The sequence below is a fragment of the Oncorhynchus mykiss genome, chromosome 13, assembly GCF_057628025.1.
Source record: "Oncorhynchus mykiss isolate SJ-2025 chromosome 13, ASM5762802v1, whole genome shotgun sequence".
In the NCBI taxonomy this organism is placed as follows: domain Eukaryota; kingdom Metazoa; phylum Chordata; class Actinopteri; order Salmoniformes; family Salmonidae; genus Oncorhynchus; species Oncorhynchus mykiss.
Window position 1 is genome coordinate 32,886,953 of NC_143034.1, and position 17,316 is coordinate 32,904,268.

General features: G+C 42.4%; 3 protein-coding genes across 9 annotated transcripts in view; 2 read left to right on the forward strand and 1 right to left on the reverse strand.

Moving 5' to 3' along the window:
* Positions 1-5,911, forward strand: part of esf1 (ESF1 nucleolar pre-rRNA processing protein) — an 11,712-nt gene extending 5,801 nt beyond the window's left edge. For all 5 annotated transcript variants that reach the window (XM_021557333.3, XM_021557332.3, XM_036940681.2 and 2 more), the window contains exons 4-14: positions 29-142; positions 257-366; positions 470-622; positions 2,740-2,854; positions 3,287-3,452; positions 3,694-3,864; positions 4,082-4,209; positions 4,288-4,378; positions 4,503-4,588; positions 4,741-4,893; positions 5,198-5,911. In XM_021557333.3, coding sequence (XP_021413008.3) covers positions 29-142; positions 257-366; positions 470-622; positions 2,740-2,854; positions 3,287-3,452; positions 3,694-3,864; positions 4,082-4,209; positions 4,288-4,378; positions 4,503-4,588; positions 4,741-4,893; positions 5,198-5,518 — 1,608 coding nt within the window. In that variant the 3' untranslated portion in view covers positions 5,519-5,911. The remainder of the gene's footprint in view (positions 1-28; positions 143-256; positions 367-469; positions 623-2,739; positions 2,855-3,286; positions 3,453-3,693; positions 3,865-4,081; positions 4,210-4,287; positions 4,379-4,502; positions 4,589-4,740; positions 4,894-5,197) is intronic.
* On the reverse strand, positions 5,912-10,525 carry btbd3a (BTB domain containing 3a). 2 transcript variants are annotated; one of them, XM_021557335.3, is made up of 5 exons: positions 10,166-10,525; positions 8,744-8,994; positions 8,457-8,547; positions 8,029-8,147; positions 5,912-7,814 (listed from the first exon to the last, which is right to left on the reverse strand). In XM_021557335.3, the coding sequence occupies exons 2-5, from the start codon at positions 8,890-8,892 to the stop codon at positions 6,782-6,784; spliced, it is 1,392 nt and encodes a 463-aa protein (XP_021413010.3). In that variant the 5' UTR covers positions 8,893-8,994; positions 10,166-10,525; the 3' UTR covers positions 5,912-6,781. The 2 variants fall into 2 exon arrangements, with proteins under 2 accessions (XP_021413010.3, XP_021413009.3); XM_021557334.3 differs by lacking the exon at positions 10,166-10,525 and adding an exon at positions 9,313-9,493.
* A 3,086-nt stretch (positions 10,526-13,611) lies between these two features.
* Positions 13,612-17,316, forward strand: part of LOC110486030 (ERO1-like protein beta) — a 37,953-nt gene continuing 34,248 nt past the window's right edge. The window contains exon 1 of one of the 2 annotated variants that reach the window (XM_021557339.3): positions 13,612-14,968. In XM_021557339.3, the coding sequence (XP_021413014.2) occupies positions 14,798-14,968 (171 nt within the window). In that variant the 5' untranslated portion in view covers positions 13,612-14,797. Of the gene's footprint in view, positions 14,969-15,838; positions 16,199-17,316 lie in introns of those variants that run through there. The other variant, XM_021557340.3, reaches the window with a different exon arrangement.

Genomic DNA, 17,316 nt, shown 5'->3' on the forward strand with positions numbered 1-17,316 from the left:
AATGTTGTCGTTTTTTTTCCTACAACAGGTAACCCAAAGGCTTGCCGTGTGTAACATGGATTGGGACCGGATGAAAGCCAAGGACCTGCTGGCTCTGTTTAACTCCTTCAAGCCTAAAGGAGGGGTTGTGCTCTCTGTGAAGGTAAGGCTCCATTAATTTGTCTGCTGGCTGTCACTCAATTATGATGGATGTGACACTGCTTCCCCAGACCAAGTCACAAATGTTGTGTATGTTTAACACTGTGTGTTTGTTTAGATCTACCCCTCAGAGTTTGGGAAGGAACGGGTTCAGCAGGAACAGACCCAGGGTCCCCTGGAGCTGATGGCCCTGCCGGAGGATCCGGACAAAGACACAGAGGAGGAGAAGTATGATCTAGCTACGCCATTAACACTTCCCTATCCTCCCTGTATTGTTCAACCAAAAATGAACCAGATAATTGGTGTGTGTGTGTTTGTGTGTGTATTGTAGGATTTACAGAGAGAAGATGCGGGACTACCAGTTCAAGCGGCTAAAGTACTACTATGCGGTGGTGGAGTGCGAATCGCTCGACACAGCCGCTAAAATCTACCAGGAGTGTGACGGCTTTGAGTACGAGAGCAGCTGCTCTATCCTGGACCTCCGGTGAGGAAATAGACAGACACTCGTTTATACTGAAGTGTACACTGGAGGAAAATGTGTTCAATGAAAGTGTAATAGAATGTACTGTATAACTTGATAACGTAAAGCATGGTAATGGAGATGTCCTCAAAAGAGAGGTGGATGTACACAACAACTTATCAATACATAGAATAAAATAATAGCATACATAGTTGAGGTCGACCGATTATGATTTTTCAATACCGATTATTGGATGACCAAAAAAAGCCGATACCGATTAATCGGACAATTTTTTAATATTTGTATTTATTTGTAATAATGACAATTATAACAATACTGAATGAACACTTATTTTAACTTAATATAATACATCAATTAAAATCAATTTAGCCTCAAATAAATAATGAAACATGTTCAATTTGGTTTAAATAATGCAAAAACAAAGTGTTGGAGAAGAAAGTAAAAGTGCAATATGTGCTATGTAAGAAAGCTGAAGTTTAAGTTCCTTGCTCAACATGAGAACATATGAAAGCTGGTGGTTCCTTTTAACATGAGTCTTCAATATTCCCAGGTAAGAAGTTTTAGGTTGTAGTTATTATAGGAATTATAGGACTATTTCTCTCTATACCATTTGTATTTCATTAACCTTTGACTATTGGATGTTCTTATAGGCACTTTAGTATTGCCAGTGTAACAGTATAGCTTCCGTCCCTCTCCTCGCCTGGGCTCGAACCAGGAACACATCGACAACAGCCACCCTCGAAGCAGCATTACCCATGCAGAGCAAGGGGAACAACTACTCCAAGTCTCCGAGCGAGTGTCCTTTGAAACGCTATTAGCGCGCACCCCGCTAACTAGCTATCCATTTCACATCGGTTACACCAGCCTAATCTCGGGAGTTGATAGGCTTGAAGTCATAAACAGCGCAATGCTTGAAGCACAGCGAAGAGCTGTTGGCAAAATACACGAAAGTGCTGTTTGAATGAATGCTTACGAGCCTGCTGCTGCCTACCACCGCTCAGTCAGACTGCTCTATCAAATCATAGACTTAGTTATAACATAATAACACACAGAAATACGAGCCTTAGGTCATTTAATATGGTCGAATCCGGAAACTCATCTCGAAAACAAGATGTTTATTATTTCAGTGAAATACGGAACCGTTCTGTATTTTATCTAACGGCTGGCATCCATATGTCTAAATATTCTTGTTACATTGCACAACCTTCAATGTTATGTCATAAGTACGTACATTTCTGGCAAATTAGGCGGCCCAAACTGTTGCATATACACTGACTCTTCGTGCAATGAACGCAAGAGAAGTGACACAATTTCACCTGGTTAATATTGCTTGCTAACCTGGATTTATTTTAGCTAAATATGCAGGTTTAAAAATATATACTTCTGTGTATTGATTTTAAGAAAGGCATTGATGTTTATGGTTAGGTACACATTGCAGCAACGATCCGCATCGATTATATGCAACACAGGACACGCTAGATAAACTAGTAATATCATCAACCATGTGTAGTTATCTAGTGATTATGATTGATTTGTTTTTTTATAAGAAGTTTAATGCTAGCTAGCAACTTACCTTGGCTTACTGTATTCGCGTAACAGGCAGGCTCCTCGTGGAGTGCAATGTAATCAGGTGGTTAGAGCGTTGGACTAGTTAACTGTAAGGTTGCAATATTGAATCCCCTGAGCTGACAAGGTAAAAATCTGTCGTTCTGCCCCTGAACAAGGCAGTTAACCCACCGTTCGTTCCTAGGCCATCGTTGAAAATAAGAATGTGTTCTTAACTGACTTGCCTAGTTAAATATGTATTAAATAAAGGTGTAAAACAAAAAAATCGGACAAATTGGTGTCCAAAAATACCGATTTCCGATTGTTATGAAAACTTGAAATCGTCCCTAATTAATCGGCCATTCCGATTAATCGGTCGACCTCTAATACATAGTGATGAATCTCATCCTTGCTTAATATATTGCCAGTATATCATTGTACATCAAGGTATTGCACATGCTAACTACTTAGCATGATACCATTATCTGTGCTGCTGGTTCATTCTAAACATTAGGATGATGCTATACTCCCATGCTAACTGTTGTGGTGGTCCCTTCTCCCTTCCGTGGGAACAGGTTTATCCCTGATGATGTGACGTTTGACGAGGAGCCAAAGGACTTGGCCACAGACGTGGACCTGTCTGCCTACACCCCCAAGCTCTTCACCTCCACAGCAGCAGCCACGTCAAAGGTTAGGCACACTTCGTCTTATAAACTCTTATGGTCATAGCATTAATGCCTCCATGGTCGGTCCCAGGCTTACCACGTGTCAGGTGGATGGATTATCTTGGCAAAGTAGAAATGCTCACTAACAAGTATGTAAACACATTTTTGCCAAAAATGTTAGTGAAATAAGCTGGAACAAGTATGGAACATTTCTGGGATCTTTTTTTTCAGCTCCTGAAACATGGGACCAACACTTTACATGTTGCGTTTTATATTTTTGTTCGGAATAAATAAGTATGAATTGTTCAGATTGAAATTAGTAGATCATTTTTTTTGTGCAGAATTTTGGGATCTCGTACATTTCCCCCAGGTCCTATCAGATTCTTTACTTGAGAAAGGACTCTATAGTTATTTCAGGATGTTTACATTCTGAGTTAGTGTGTGTTTTCCACCCCAGGTAGAGTTGACCTGGGACGAGACGGACCACGAGCGTGTCACTGCCATGAACAGGAAGTTCAACAAGGACGAGCTGCTGCAGATGGATTTTAACGCCTACCTGGCCTCCTCCAGCGACGACGATGATGATGAGGATGGAGTGGAGAAGGAAGAGGAGCTTCCAGAGGGTAAGAAGAAAAAGTGAAGTGATTGAAGTGATTTTGAATTGCTTTTATAGAATACCCTTCTAAATGTATACCTGAAGAACAAAACCTCACTTAAAGGTTATTTTTCTTTGTGCTGGTAGATTATTGCCCCTGAGGAAAATCACTATTACTGTAATTTAAAGGAGAGATGTTATTTAACTTGTTTTTATGTATATTGCATATGTTTGTTGCATTGACTTTTATCTTCCCTTTGGTCACCTAGTTAAACAGCCAGAAGAGGCCAGCAAGGAGGTGGAGAAGGAGGCCAGGAAAGGGAAGCAGAGCAGCGGCAAGCAGATAGAGAAATACAGAGAGATGCTGAAGAGCATCCAGGAGAAAGACAAGAAGAAGGAGGAGGACAAGGGCATGGAGATGGAGATCACATGGGTGCCAGGTAGGGCCAAAATATATATTTTTCCCTGTGTCAGATCGACTTTTTCATTGTCAGTGGTGCAACTTTCCATTATGGCAGTGCGACTTTTCCCCATATGTCAGAACGACTTTTTCCTTCTGTCGGCCAGTGTGACTGACTCTTGTCAGTACAAATTGCATTTAGTTGGCACAACCAACCACTAAGCAGCCTCATAATGCCACCATTTTCCTCACCTCAGGACTGAAGGAGACAACTGAACAGTTGGTGAAGAAGAAGCTAGAAGGGAAGGACAAGCTGACACCCTGGGAAGAGTTCATTGAGAAGAAAAAGGACAAGAAAAAGCAGAAGATGACCAAAGGAAAGCAGGTGAGATCACTAGATTAAAGATTGTTAAATGTCTCACACACATTGTATTGGAGAGTGACAGACTTTTCTTTCCTTCAGGAATCAGATGATTCGGACCTCAGTGACGATGCGCTTCCTCCAGACGTTGACTTTGATGACCCCTTCTTTGCTGAAGAGCTTGGTTCTACAGGTGAGTTGTGTCATGAATCATACTCAATCAGTTGCCACATTTACTCAAGTGCACCGGTAAAACGTATCACAATATGCTTTTCGGAATGATTTGACCATGACTTGTTTTTTTCCTAATCTCCCAGATCTGAAAAAGAAAGCAAAGAGCAAGAAAAACAAAAAGGTGGAGGAGAGGACAGCTGAAGAGGAGGAGGAGTTGGAGAAACAAAAGGTAGGTGTCAATGACGTGTTGTTGAAAGGATTATTTTACACTAATGCAATGGACTTAATACTGTTACTGGTATTCAGAACTCTGCACATTACATTTTGTGAGAAGATGTCTAGACACGGTTTGTGAGTAAGCTAATCAAAATGAACCCACAGGCTGAGATGGCCCTGCTCATGGACGACGAGGACGACGACAAGCACAAACACTTCAACTACGACAAGATCGTAGACGAGCAGAACCTGAGCAAAAAGAAGAGGAAGAAGCTTCTGAAGAAGGACAACACGAGTCTGGAGGAGGACGACTTCCAGGTCGGAGCAACCTTTTGGTTTCTTTTCATGGCAAAGAAATAGCTTGTATTTTGACTTGTTTCCTACCATTGTTTCCCATTGACATCAATGAATGACTTCGTAAAAGTTTCAAATCAGAAGCTTCATGAATACACATTGATATTGATATGGGATTTAGGTTGAATAAGGTGGAATTGGTACACATACAACTTTGCGTACCATTTTTCTGTGGCACAATTGGTTTTACGGTCAAGGCTTTTTTGTAGACTTCAATGAAATCTCAACCCCCCCCCCCCCCCCCCAATCCCTTCTCTCTGACTGACAGGTGGACGTGAAGGACCCTCGTTTCCAGGCCATGTTTACCTCCCACCTCTACAACTTAGACCCGTCCGACCCGGGCTACAAGAAGACTAAGGCCACCCAGAGCATCCAGGTCGAGAAGCAGCGCCTCAGGGAGGAGCGCCAGCACGACCAGGACAAGGCGCTCAGGAGCTCACAGGCCCCGCCCACACAGGAACCAATTTCCAGTGGCCAGGCGGTGGCTGAAGCCACCAAGAAAATGGACCCCGGACTGTCCATGCTTATCAAGTCTATTAAGAACAAAACAGAGCAGTTTCAAGCACGAAAGAGACAGAAGACAATGTAGGCCTCTAACTGGACTATTGGGGACTACGTTTCTGGGTGAAAAGCTATAGACTGCAGCCTTACGCTATCTCTTTGTGTTGAAGCGACTGTTGGCGTGTGTGTGTGTGTGTGAGAGAGGCCTGAGACGAGCCTTGCCCACTTTTATTTTGAACTATCACTCTACAAGAGGCCTAATCAGGAACACAAAGTTGAAGATAGTTTGAATGTGTAATATGCTAATTAACATTGAGACACTTGTATAAAACATGTTCTGGGGGACTGCCAACAGTAAATGGTGGTTTCATGGATCTCTGAATAGTATTTTTTTACTCTTGCTCTAAATTATACAAACCTGCTCTATAGCCCCGGTCTGAGCCCTTAAAAATACTTATATATTAAAAGACACTTCACACAATTTTACAGAACTGGTTCATTTTATTTTTGATATTCAACAACAGTACACATTCATAGGTCCATTGACACTGTCAAACTCACAGCACGGCGACACTTTATACTGATTTTCAGAGAAAACAAGGTCAAAAATAAAGTGTATACAAGGAAGCAAGATACAAAAAGGCAGTCCCATTTTGAAAAGAGGAACAATAGTAGTGCAAACAAAAGTTAGCTATATACACACACAAGGGCCGACACTGAGACAGCAACATACATCAAGTATTTTAAACCTCAGCACAGGTTTACATTTCCGTTTGATGTCTATTCTCAGTTTATTAATCTCACAGAAAACCCAAGGGGAAACTTGGAGGTAACAATATTAACCATACAAAATCTTAGAAATTGCACCATCAAAAATGTTTAAACTATTTATCAAGTTACAAAGTACAAAAATATTTGATTATACCCTAAGTATCCTCTACATCAACGTCGATTTTTGCACAGGTTGACATATCCTATATTGAAGTTGGTGTTTTCCTTCAAATTATATGAATGTTTGAAGTAAAAACAACAACAAAAAAAGCTACCAACAACATACTAATAATCTTGTTAAATGAGAACAGTAAAACAAATGAGTAAACAGTTAAATGTGAACAAATGCCTATCCTTCATTTAAAATAAGAACATTTTTGGTCACTTCAACCCAGTCCTACACTAGGTCCGGCATACTCATAAGGCAATTGAATATTGAACTAAATTGGATGTTTGTTTTTTCCAAACCAGGTACACTTTTAAAGCCATAGTTAAGAGATGATGCTTTCTGAACATCCGGAGGGGTGCGTTTACTGTGACCGTAAAGAAGTAGTGTTACGTTTCCTTCACGTTCGACACCTCAAGCGTAAAAGATGAGCTCAGGGATTTGCCCCCCTTGCACACCTGTCCCGTTGGTGCTGTCTGAAGAGCACTGGAACTGGAAGGTGACCTTGCCACACTGCACCTCAGTCATGCCCTCCTGGCCAAAGTAGCTGAGCTCGTTGCCGTCCAGCACTACGCTGGCCGTGTAGAATGTGTCGGGCTCGATCTGCACAGGGTATTCAAACCACACTGGGAATGTGCTGCTGGAGCCGTCTGAAAAGTACTTGATGAGGCTCTGGCCCAGCGGCACGCCCTGCCTTTTGAGTTCAATCTTGGCGCTGTACTCTGCTGAGCCACAGCTGGAGCCGTACAGGCCGAAGCCGGCGATGAACACTCGCTTGTCCACGGCGAACTGGATGCTGTCGCAACGGCCCCGGTAGCGCCACTGGTTGCTCCGGTAGGCGCACGACTGGAAGCGGTGGCAACGCTGTGGCGCCAGGCCCTTGCGCGGCTTGCTGGCGAACAGCAGCTCAGGCTTCTTGGCGGCCGTGTACCACAGGAAGATGTCATTGGTCTCGTTGAGAGTCAGCACACCCGACTGTGCCGCACCGTTGGCAAAGTCATCCAACGTCATGGTGGGGATGCGGATCAGGTAAATGGCCTTGCCCAGCGCCAGCCGTTTGTTCTCAATGGTGGGCGTCAGGTCCTGGCGCTGGCATTCGGCTTCGGCCCAGCTCAATGCCGCCTCGAACACCACCATCTCCTTGGCGTTGAGCGTCTCGCGGCGCAGGATACTCTCCAGGGTCACCGAGTCGATGTCTGTGAAGCCCTCGGAGCGCAGCGCCAGCTCGGCTTGGGCGTCGATCACCTCCCAGCAGCGCTGCATTAGGTTGGGCTCCTCAAACAGGCAGCTCTGGGATAGCAGCACACAAGCGTTCTTGGCACTCAGGCTCGTCTCCAGGAAGTTGACGCAGGCCCGAGCCAGGTGGGGCACAATGTACTTCTTGGCGGCGTAGAGCGTAGCCAGGACCGTGTCGGCACACAGGTCGATCTCGTCGCAGTAGATGTACCTGCCAGAACAGAGTGGGGAGAGTCAGATGAGGGCTCGACAAGTTCACTTCAACTTCTCATTTATGGGAAGGCTAACTTTATAATTTCACATGCCCTTGCATTGTCTGCTGACTAGTCAAAGGAAGACATTCTAACCTGAATACGACCTTCTGAAATGTACAATGAACACTCGGACTGCATCTAATGAGACGTCAGGAGGCGCCGGCCACTTACTTCAGCATGGCTAGGAACGAGGGAGGCTCCACATCAGGGATACGGATCTCTTCCTTGTCCTCTGCCAGTTCACCGTAAAACATGGCGTGGAACACAGAACTCCCCACAGCCAGCACATACTGAGGGACAACATGGAAGATAGGGAGTCACATGAGAAAAAGAATAGGAGCAAGTTATAGTGGGAGGACAGATAAGGGACAGAAGGTGGAGAGAATATACATTTACACATGAATTATGTAAGAAATGTAGAGATTTGCAAAAGGATTTAGCATAAAGAGGCGGGTGTGGAGAAATATCAGCCTATTGCATTTTATTTTACATTTTGGTCATTTAGCAGATGCAACAGATAAATCTGTCTGTACATGTTGTGCCTGGTCTTGCTCAGTTAATTACTCACATACATTGGACAGGTTTAAAGGTGACATTACCTTGTGCCCAGGTACTTGCTGAGTCCCTCCTGGGGGGCCAACGACAAAGTGAACATCTGCCATCAACTCATTGTTGAACATGACTGAATTCCTGTGAAAGCATGAGTCATATGATTAGCAAACAGTGTCGATGGCATCACATTGACTTTAGTATCTGCACGTATGAGCTGGTACACCCAATACATTGGTTTTCTTTGGCCATTTTAAATCTATTAAAATGTACACATCGCCTCTCCTCAAAAGGCATTAGATTCCCAGTTTAACTACTGCTTACTAGGGTCACCTACCTCTCTCGGATGGTAGGATAGAGCCCTTGCCAGTTGCAGCTGTGAATGGTGTTGTTGTTATTCCGGTTCTGCTGCTGGTATTGCTGCACAACTGTGTTGGTTGAGGTTGCCGGGCCCAGCTTCTTGGTGGAAAAGAGCTCTGCAGCCATCTTCACCCCACTATTTATTGTTAGGGTGATCTCATGGCAGGATGAGGCTGCGATTGTTGGGGCAATCTTTTAAAACTGCCTTTGTGACGATCGTGGCCGACACTGGAAAGGACAAAAAAAAAGCTAGCCACTGCAACAACGTTCTAACGTTAAATAGTACGCAAGGTAGTCTTACAATACATGCAAAAATACACACGACAAAACATCTAGCTATATTCTAGAATTAAAGTTGTTTAAATCCTCGCTTAATTTTAGACGTATTAGCTAGATAGCTACTTGTAGCTAGTTTGCTAACGCTAGCTAACTGCTGGACTGCGGTCAAAACCGGCCAGATGTGATACAGGAAGTGGCCGTTGAATTTGGCAAAACCGGGAAAGGTAGCTAGCTATCCTCTTAACCGTCGCATTTGACGTCTAGTACCTATCACCAATCGTAACGTGAGCGCCCGACGATTGTATGAAACGTTTCCACATCCAAGTAGCTAGCTAGCTTGCTACACACAACTCGAGTGTACACAATACACATCTGCCAGGCACTACTGTTTAGGTGTCATACAAGTTTATACCACCACACTACGGGCGAAAGAGGGCTGTACTCCTGTTGTTTTCTTTGTAGAATGCTGAACATGAATCCTTTAAAAACTATTGTTAATTTTTGTGATATTGATAAAGAACAATATTCAAGCTGATTGTCAATGAAATATATTTGTGTAGGTATTGAAGTTATTTCAAAAATAAATGTGACAGTGTATGCGAGTGTTTATACTGCCTCTGCCCAGTGTTGTCGTCTTGAGACCACATATTGACTGGCTCCGTGTCGGATACATTTTGTCTCGGACAGTGAGGCCTCATAATTTCGCCAGGCCCAATATACATACTCCTTTCTTGAAACATGAACATCTCAAAAGCCTTTAATAAATCTATTACAGACATGTTTGCGCAGTGGCGAACCTATAGGCCTTCAGTGTGTGACAGGTTCGAGATTCTGAAAGGACAGCAACCGTAATACCAGCGCACCAATCTATTGGAGGGTATACGCAGGTATATATTTGTTATTTAACGAGGCAAGTCAGTTAAGAACACATTATTATTTACAATGACGGCCAAACCCTAAAACGGACGACGCTGGGCTATATTGTGCGCCGCCCAATCACGGCCGGTTGTGATATAGCCTGGAATCGAACCAGAGTCTGCAGTGCCTTAGACCGATGCGCCACTCGGGAGCCCTGAAGCCTTACACCCACATTTTTTCAGTGGTCATTGCTTATACTCACTTCTTAATCCCTACTGATGCGTATCAAAGTAGCGTGGTGGAGGTATACGATTTGCCATTTACGTAGTACAATTGTGAAATCATGCACAAAGTAGCCTACACAATCGCAAAGCGCGTGAAATATATTCCCATAGTCTAGTTCAGCGGAATATAATCAATCTGCAGGCAGCAAGTGTGCAGCTCTCGACTGGTTTTAACATCGGTAGGGTAAGAAAGACGTTTCAGTTCATGTTATCTACCAGTAAATGCTAACTAAGGCAACAATGGCTATGCAAACCAGGTATTGCAAAAGTTTAGTCCGAAATGTTGGTTAGTAGTCTATTTGTGATGCGCAATTGTCATCAGGGGCGGAGACATGGATGGGCCTGGGTGGAGAGGCCCACCCACAGACTAACCAGGCCATGACAGGCCCATCAAATCACATTGATGTGGTTTAAACATTTTTTTATATTAACATCTATTACATCCCATTGCAAAAAACATTGTAACCGGTGACGTAAGTTTAAAGTGGTACTTACAGCGTTTTAACTACTTTGCAGATATGAAACAGACAATCATAATATCAGTCAAAAATATAAAATTCCCAGTTTATGCTACAAAATCAACTTTATAAGAGGTTAAAAATTTAGTTAAATAGAACCTATAACATACACTAAGCCAATACATTTCTTGGTTGTCCAAAAAATATTGCTGGCCTGGTACATGGTTTGCTGCATCCATTCGGGAAGCACTGTTTCAGTTTCAATGACTCAATATTCTGGACAAAAACGGACGAATGTAACCAAGGTTGGGAATGTCAATACCCCATCAATCAAACTAGCAAGGGCAATGATCACAAGTCAGTCATAACGTGACTAATAGGCAGGATTATCTAGATAGCTAGCTGCTAGGAGGATGTCATGGAGTGGGTGAGTGACTGACTTTTTCCCCCTCATATTGTTTTCCGGTGGCTATTCACAGCTAGAGATGCAGGTGTAATTTGGTTAGCTAGCAAAAACTTGAATGACAGTTATACAATTAGCATTTATATTGCGTTTGAAAATTCACTCTGGCTATCTATTCCAATTTAGCACAGAACTGATGAATTTACAAATATGACAGGGTCCGTAAACATAGACAAAAAAAAGCAATAGTTAGTAAAGAACGCTCTAGATAACATGAAAACAGACTAACCAGCTCTGCTACGTTGAGTAAAAGGGTCAGAGTGAGGTGTTCTCTCATTTGTGTCTGGAAGTAGCTAGCCAACTATTGCCAGTTAGCTTGGGTGCTTTGTTGGGACAAGCATGCATTGAAGGATGAGGAGGCTACAGTTCTCCATCATTTATCAGTGCAATTTTGATGGCCAACTAGCTCAACAAGTTTGAGAGGGTTTATCTAATGTTCCTTTGTTAGATTTTAGTTCATCTTGCTCTGGCTTGCATTATTTGTTGATCTTGTTGTGCATAACTGAGGGAGAGAGAGCCTACCTTGTCATCGTTGTTTGATCAATAGGACTGTAAAGTTCCCAAATGTAAGAGGACTCCCGTGGTATTTACACATTTGCAGAAATCCATTCAGGTATAATTTGTGGCTTCTGGCAAATGCCTTCTAATTATCTAAAGTCACACTGTTGCAACTGCCTATAAACACACAGTTCAAAATTAATGATGGCAGGCCCATGTGGCAAATGGCTTGTTTGTAGACAGGTCTACTGTAGCTCTGATTGGCAATAGTGTGCTGTCTGTGTAGACTCCAGTCCTGGACAAAACAGATGTTTGTATTCGGTTTTATTTACTCAGTCAAAATGTGATTGGTTGATTCCACTGTCACTCCAAAATGTTGCTCTAATACAGTTAAATGGCAGATGCCTTTATCTAGCTTCTGATGGCCTAGACAATGGCAGACTTATTTATCTCCCTAGAGACCAAAAAATAAAAATCCAGATTGGATCTTTTTCTTTTACTCTCTCAATTAAATTAAATTCACTTTGCTTTATTGGCATGACGTAACAATGTACATAATGCCAAAGCTTATTTTGGATATTTACAATATGAAAGAAAAAATGAGAATCAAAATTGTCAACTGGACAACAGTAACAACAATAACCAAGGGTCAAAATAACCATACATTGAACAATAACAATAAGCATACAGTAGAAGACATGTGCAGGCGGGTTGATTGGTTTGTCAGACACTGTCCCTCAACCTATAGCAGGCAGCAATGTAGTGCGCTGCCAACCCACAGCTCTCTGCGTCCTCCCTCAACAGGACGGGTAGCCTACTCTCATCAGAGAGGTCTTTGAAACCTTGAATAAGGGTTTCAAATTTGGGGAAATGACACTCTCTAATTGTTTGATATTTTTCACATTTTGTCAGGAAGTCTCTCTCTCGTGTCAGTGTTAACTTTTTCCATTCCTACAAAAACTGAAGAGATTAAATCAGAGCATCATTGAAAATAATAATATAATTATCATTATTATAATCATTATTTTATAAATCCTTAGCCCTTCTCTGAAGGCATAGAAGGCCCATTGTTCCCCACTGTGTTTGAGTTAGTAATCATTTATTGAGTGGCTCTATTCCCTCAGCACACATTTTTTAACATCTGAATGTATAAAGAATCCATATGTTGTTTTGAAATATGAACACAGAAATACTGGACATTTTGAACTCTTATTATGGTGGTGATTTGACACAATGACAATCATGGTCTTGAATTGGACTCACATTTTTCTGGTCTTAACTCGGACTTGATTTTCACCGTTCTTGGTCTTGAATCGGTCTCGAACACAACACTGCCTCTGCCCAGAGCTTCTGTGGCACAGTCCATTAGGTGCGTGCCTCTGCATCGTAGGAGCCACTGTCCGAGTCCCTGTGGCAGTCTCACTTCATCCTGCTACACTGGTGGCAGCAGTGATCACTCCAGTGGTCTCACATGGCATTGGGCAAGCATGATATGTATGTGTTTTGTGCTTGGTGTGCGAGGACACTTGGGGGAGAAGCCTGGAGTCCGAGGCTTAGGGTAGAAGCAACAATGTGGTCAACAGGGTTTCAAACCTGTGTTTCAAGAGTCTACAATCTCCCCTTAATTAAAGGGAAACTTCAGGATTTTGGCAATGATGCCCTGTATCTCATTCCCAAGAGTCAGATGAACTCCATTTGTATATACCATTTGTATGTCTCTGTTTCCAGTATGAAGGAAGTTAGAGGTCCGTTTCCTGAGTCAATGCTAACTAACTATTGTTAGCGCAATGCCTGGAAGTCTATGGGTATCTGAAGCTAGCTAGTAATTGACTATGGAATTTAATGTTGATATTTTCTCCTTGGTTTTTCTTTTATGTTTTTTTTGTGTTGGTTTTTCCTTTTTATGGTTTGTGTGTGATAAATACCTGCTGAACTCTATAACTTAACTACTGTATCTATGTCTTATCTTAACTAATGTCAAAGCAACATGAGGTAATTCCAATTTCTTTATTTTTATTATTAATATGTGCAAGGCAAAATAGAATGGTATTTTATTTGCTCTTGCAGAACAGTTTAAACAACTGCCAGTAAGGCAGCCAGTCCTGGTCCAGGTTCTCCACCTTGGGGGGTCTGCTCTGAGGAAGATCTCATCTTCTTCCTCAGGTAGTTGCGGAACCTCTTCCAGGCAGAGATCTTTGGCTTTGCAGTGGAGAAAGCCTGGCAGTCCGAGAGCTTTAAGTCAATCTCCTTTTCATCTGCATCACCGTGGTCCTCCACTTCAGCCACAAGCAGAGTGTCCTCTGTGACGAGCTGGTTGGACAGGGGGAGGCTGACCTGGACTGGCTTCTGCTGGAGACCTTCCTCCCCATAGTGCTGTAGGTCGCTCTACAGGAACTCCTTCTTCCTTCAGAGTGATAACCTCCTTACTCACACCTCGGAAAAATGGCAAAGGACCAGGAAGAGTCTCCACTCTCTGAGAAGGGATCAGCATCTTCCTCCTTTCACCAAACAGACTTGCAGCCAATCAGCTTTTCCCCAAGAGGGTCTGATGCAGAGATCTCAAGATTGTCTCTTCGGCCAGCCTCCTCCAACTCAGTGCAAATCATCACTGACAATGTTTTAAAGCTTAGGGCCTAAGGAAAACCTAACTAGAGAAAAAACATATTTAAAAATAATGTAAAAATAAAAGCCTATGCAGACAATACATCAGCTAGGGCTGCAGAAATGACACTGCCACAAATTACAATGTATTTTCATTAGGCAATTTATAACAAGTCACATGAATACGCTTCCCATTCACACAGGATGTAAAACACGCAGTAAAAACATTTCCACTGTACCTCTTTGCTTTCCGTACCCGATTCAATCGTCTTGGTTCGACAACTGTTTTTTTTTTATGGCAAACTTGGTATTTTCGGCGTTGTGAATATTATTTATAACGACTACTGATGATACTAAAGACATTTTCAGAAGTTACTTCTGAGGATACAGTCGTACAGCTGTCAGCTTTGGTTGGAGTCTCATTTATCCAGCAGTTTCATTACGACAGCTTTTCTCCGCTGTTGTTGTTGCTAGTGCGCACCACTCGCTAGCTAGTAGCACATCATTAGCTAGCCTGCCAACTAGACATCTACATTTCAAAAACTTTTCTTTGTTTTTGTCTTTCGTGGCGCGTTGCATTTGCATCAGTGATGATAAAAAACACGATACAATCCGCAGGACTTCTGGTTTTGTTGTGGTTGTTATTTGGGGACTTTGTTCTGGTTTGGTTTCACAACAGAGTCAAAACCGAAACGTACAACAACCAATATTCTTCCAAAGAAGATGCTTCTGACAGTCAAGACCAGAGCTGTTTTTGTCACGTAAGTACTTACAATTTACAATATATTGCAATATCAATGTCCGTTTAGGAAGGCTAAATGACTACGTTGGAGGAACATTATTCTAGCGTTTTCTACTGTCATGTTAATTTGACGTCATCATACCCACATTGCTTGCTGGCGCCCTTCCGTTGCCTTTTCCAACTTTATGGACAGCAAGGCATAATATGTATACATTAATCATGTGGTTTATTTTGCCTTGCACATCGATACACACTGACTTGTCAAAATAATTATTAAAATGGGTGGTTAAAGATACTCGTAGCCAGCTATTTCCTGAATTCAACACTTGAGTGTTTATTGTTATTGCTGTACGTTGTAATTTGACACTTGTGCGCATCTCAAAACGACTGTCATAATCGAACTTGCTCGTATCATGCGAATAACGGATCTTAATTCACCGAATCTGCAACTTCCAGTCTCACAAATGTGTTTGTAGGCCTATGTCGTGCGATGTTATATTGCTGGGTATGTTTTCTTGATGTTTGTCATTCATACCAACTTTTGAAAGAAGTTAGTTACTGAGTTGAGTGGTTGTGTATGTGATTGACCGCTGACTTGACTCACATATTGCAATCCGAATCAATAAGTGTCTGTATTTTTTTTATACTGTGGCACGTGCCTTTATTTCATTCTAACAAATTGCACTCGCATTAGTAATATGAGAAGACCGAGACGTGGTGTCGTCTGATTGGCCATATTAGTTTGTGGGAGATGTAGTGTTCTCTTTCGTGAGTAATACTTGCTTTAAATGTCCTTGAACCGAAGTGAAGACTACAAATGTCAAGTATAGAGGCGGGACTAAGTTTGACAGCTGCTGACATATCTTGTTTGGAGGCGAGGCCTGGGCCCGAGAATTATGCATGATGAAAAATAAGTGGTCTGAAATGACAGCTCATCCCCAGGTTAAGTCATAGTCATCCCATCAACTCTGGCAAACTCTCACCTGTCCATTGAAGTAGACTTCAGCTGTCCCTTTAGGGACATAAAAGACAGAGATATTCTCATAAGCCTGGTCTTAGTTTTGTGATTTAAAACTGCTGTTAAAGATAGCAGCTCCTCAGAGAAATAGGCAAATGAAACTATATTTTTAATAAACAACAAGGGAAACCACTCAAAGGTTTTGAATTCACCGGCATGCTCAGAGGACTTTGTTACTTATGGACGGCTTCACTGCTTCCCATCACATTCTCTGGACGGCTACACTCAGAGGTCAGATATATGGTTGTTTCCATCGGTGGGCTATATGATGCTTGTGTTGGCTTTTTCTGGAATATTGTCAAAATGACACAGAATAAACTGAAAGAGAAATGTCTTTCTGCTGCTTGTAGCCAGTTTGTGAAACTAATTGTCAGTAACAGCTGGTTAGATAGGCTACTCAGTTTTCTCCACATCATGACACAACCACTGATGTGAAAGTGCCTGAATGGTCTATGCAGTGCTGAGCCATTAATTTCATAGAGTTCTTGCAACATGCAGTCTTGTGCAACTTGTTCTTATAAAATACCGTCTGTCTCTGCTTTGTCTGTTGACAGTGACACACATACCTTTTCATATGGCTGTAATTACAATATACTCATGAAACAAGTTTGTATACTAAAATATTTTCTATGACACCATTTGCATTGATTGGGTCTAAACCTGAATACTTCATGATGAGAGAGAGTGGAAAGGCTTGAGTGCCTGCTGGACCAGAGCAACGCAGTCTTTCTTTCACAAAGCAGCTGTCTGTTTCATTATGCATGGGAGAATTAAGCCGTTTGTCCGCAGGTATCAGATGCATGAAAAGGGAAAGGTGGAGGGAGAATGGCAAACGTTTTGGTAACCTAATTTTGGTCAACAACCTCAACCGGCAGCTGTGACGAACGTTGTCATGTTGCTTAAGTGTTGTTCGAGCGCCAGGAAGTGGTCTTTTATCTGGCTTCCAGCTCTCATGTCTGAAAGTGTCTGTGTTGAAAGAGTATATGGCAATTTTATATCAGGCTAAATATGTGTAAGAGGAAGTTAAGATTTGCAGGCCAGCTTTTGCACTCATTTCTGTCTCTCTCGCTGTCTCCCCCCTCTCTTTCTTTGTCTGTATTTAATATCTTCCTCTTGCCCCTGGCCCTCCATTTGCACCAAAGTGTCCCAAAGCTGAGGGAGGGAATATTATGGAGGGTGTAGGGCTTAATTAGACCTTCCGATAGCCACTGACAAGTCAGCGTTGCTTCCGAGCAGAATGTTATCCCAACAAGGTGTAGCCTAAACACATGGTTAACGGTTCGGTCTGCAAGTAGCCTAGTTTTAAAATGGCCCGTGATATGCTTTATGAATGTAAAATATGGCCCGCC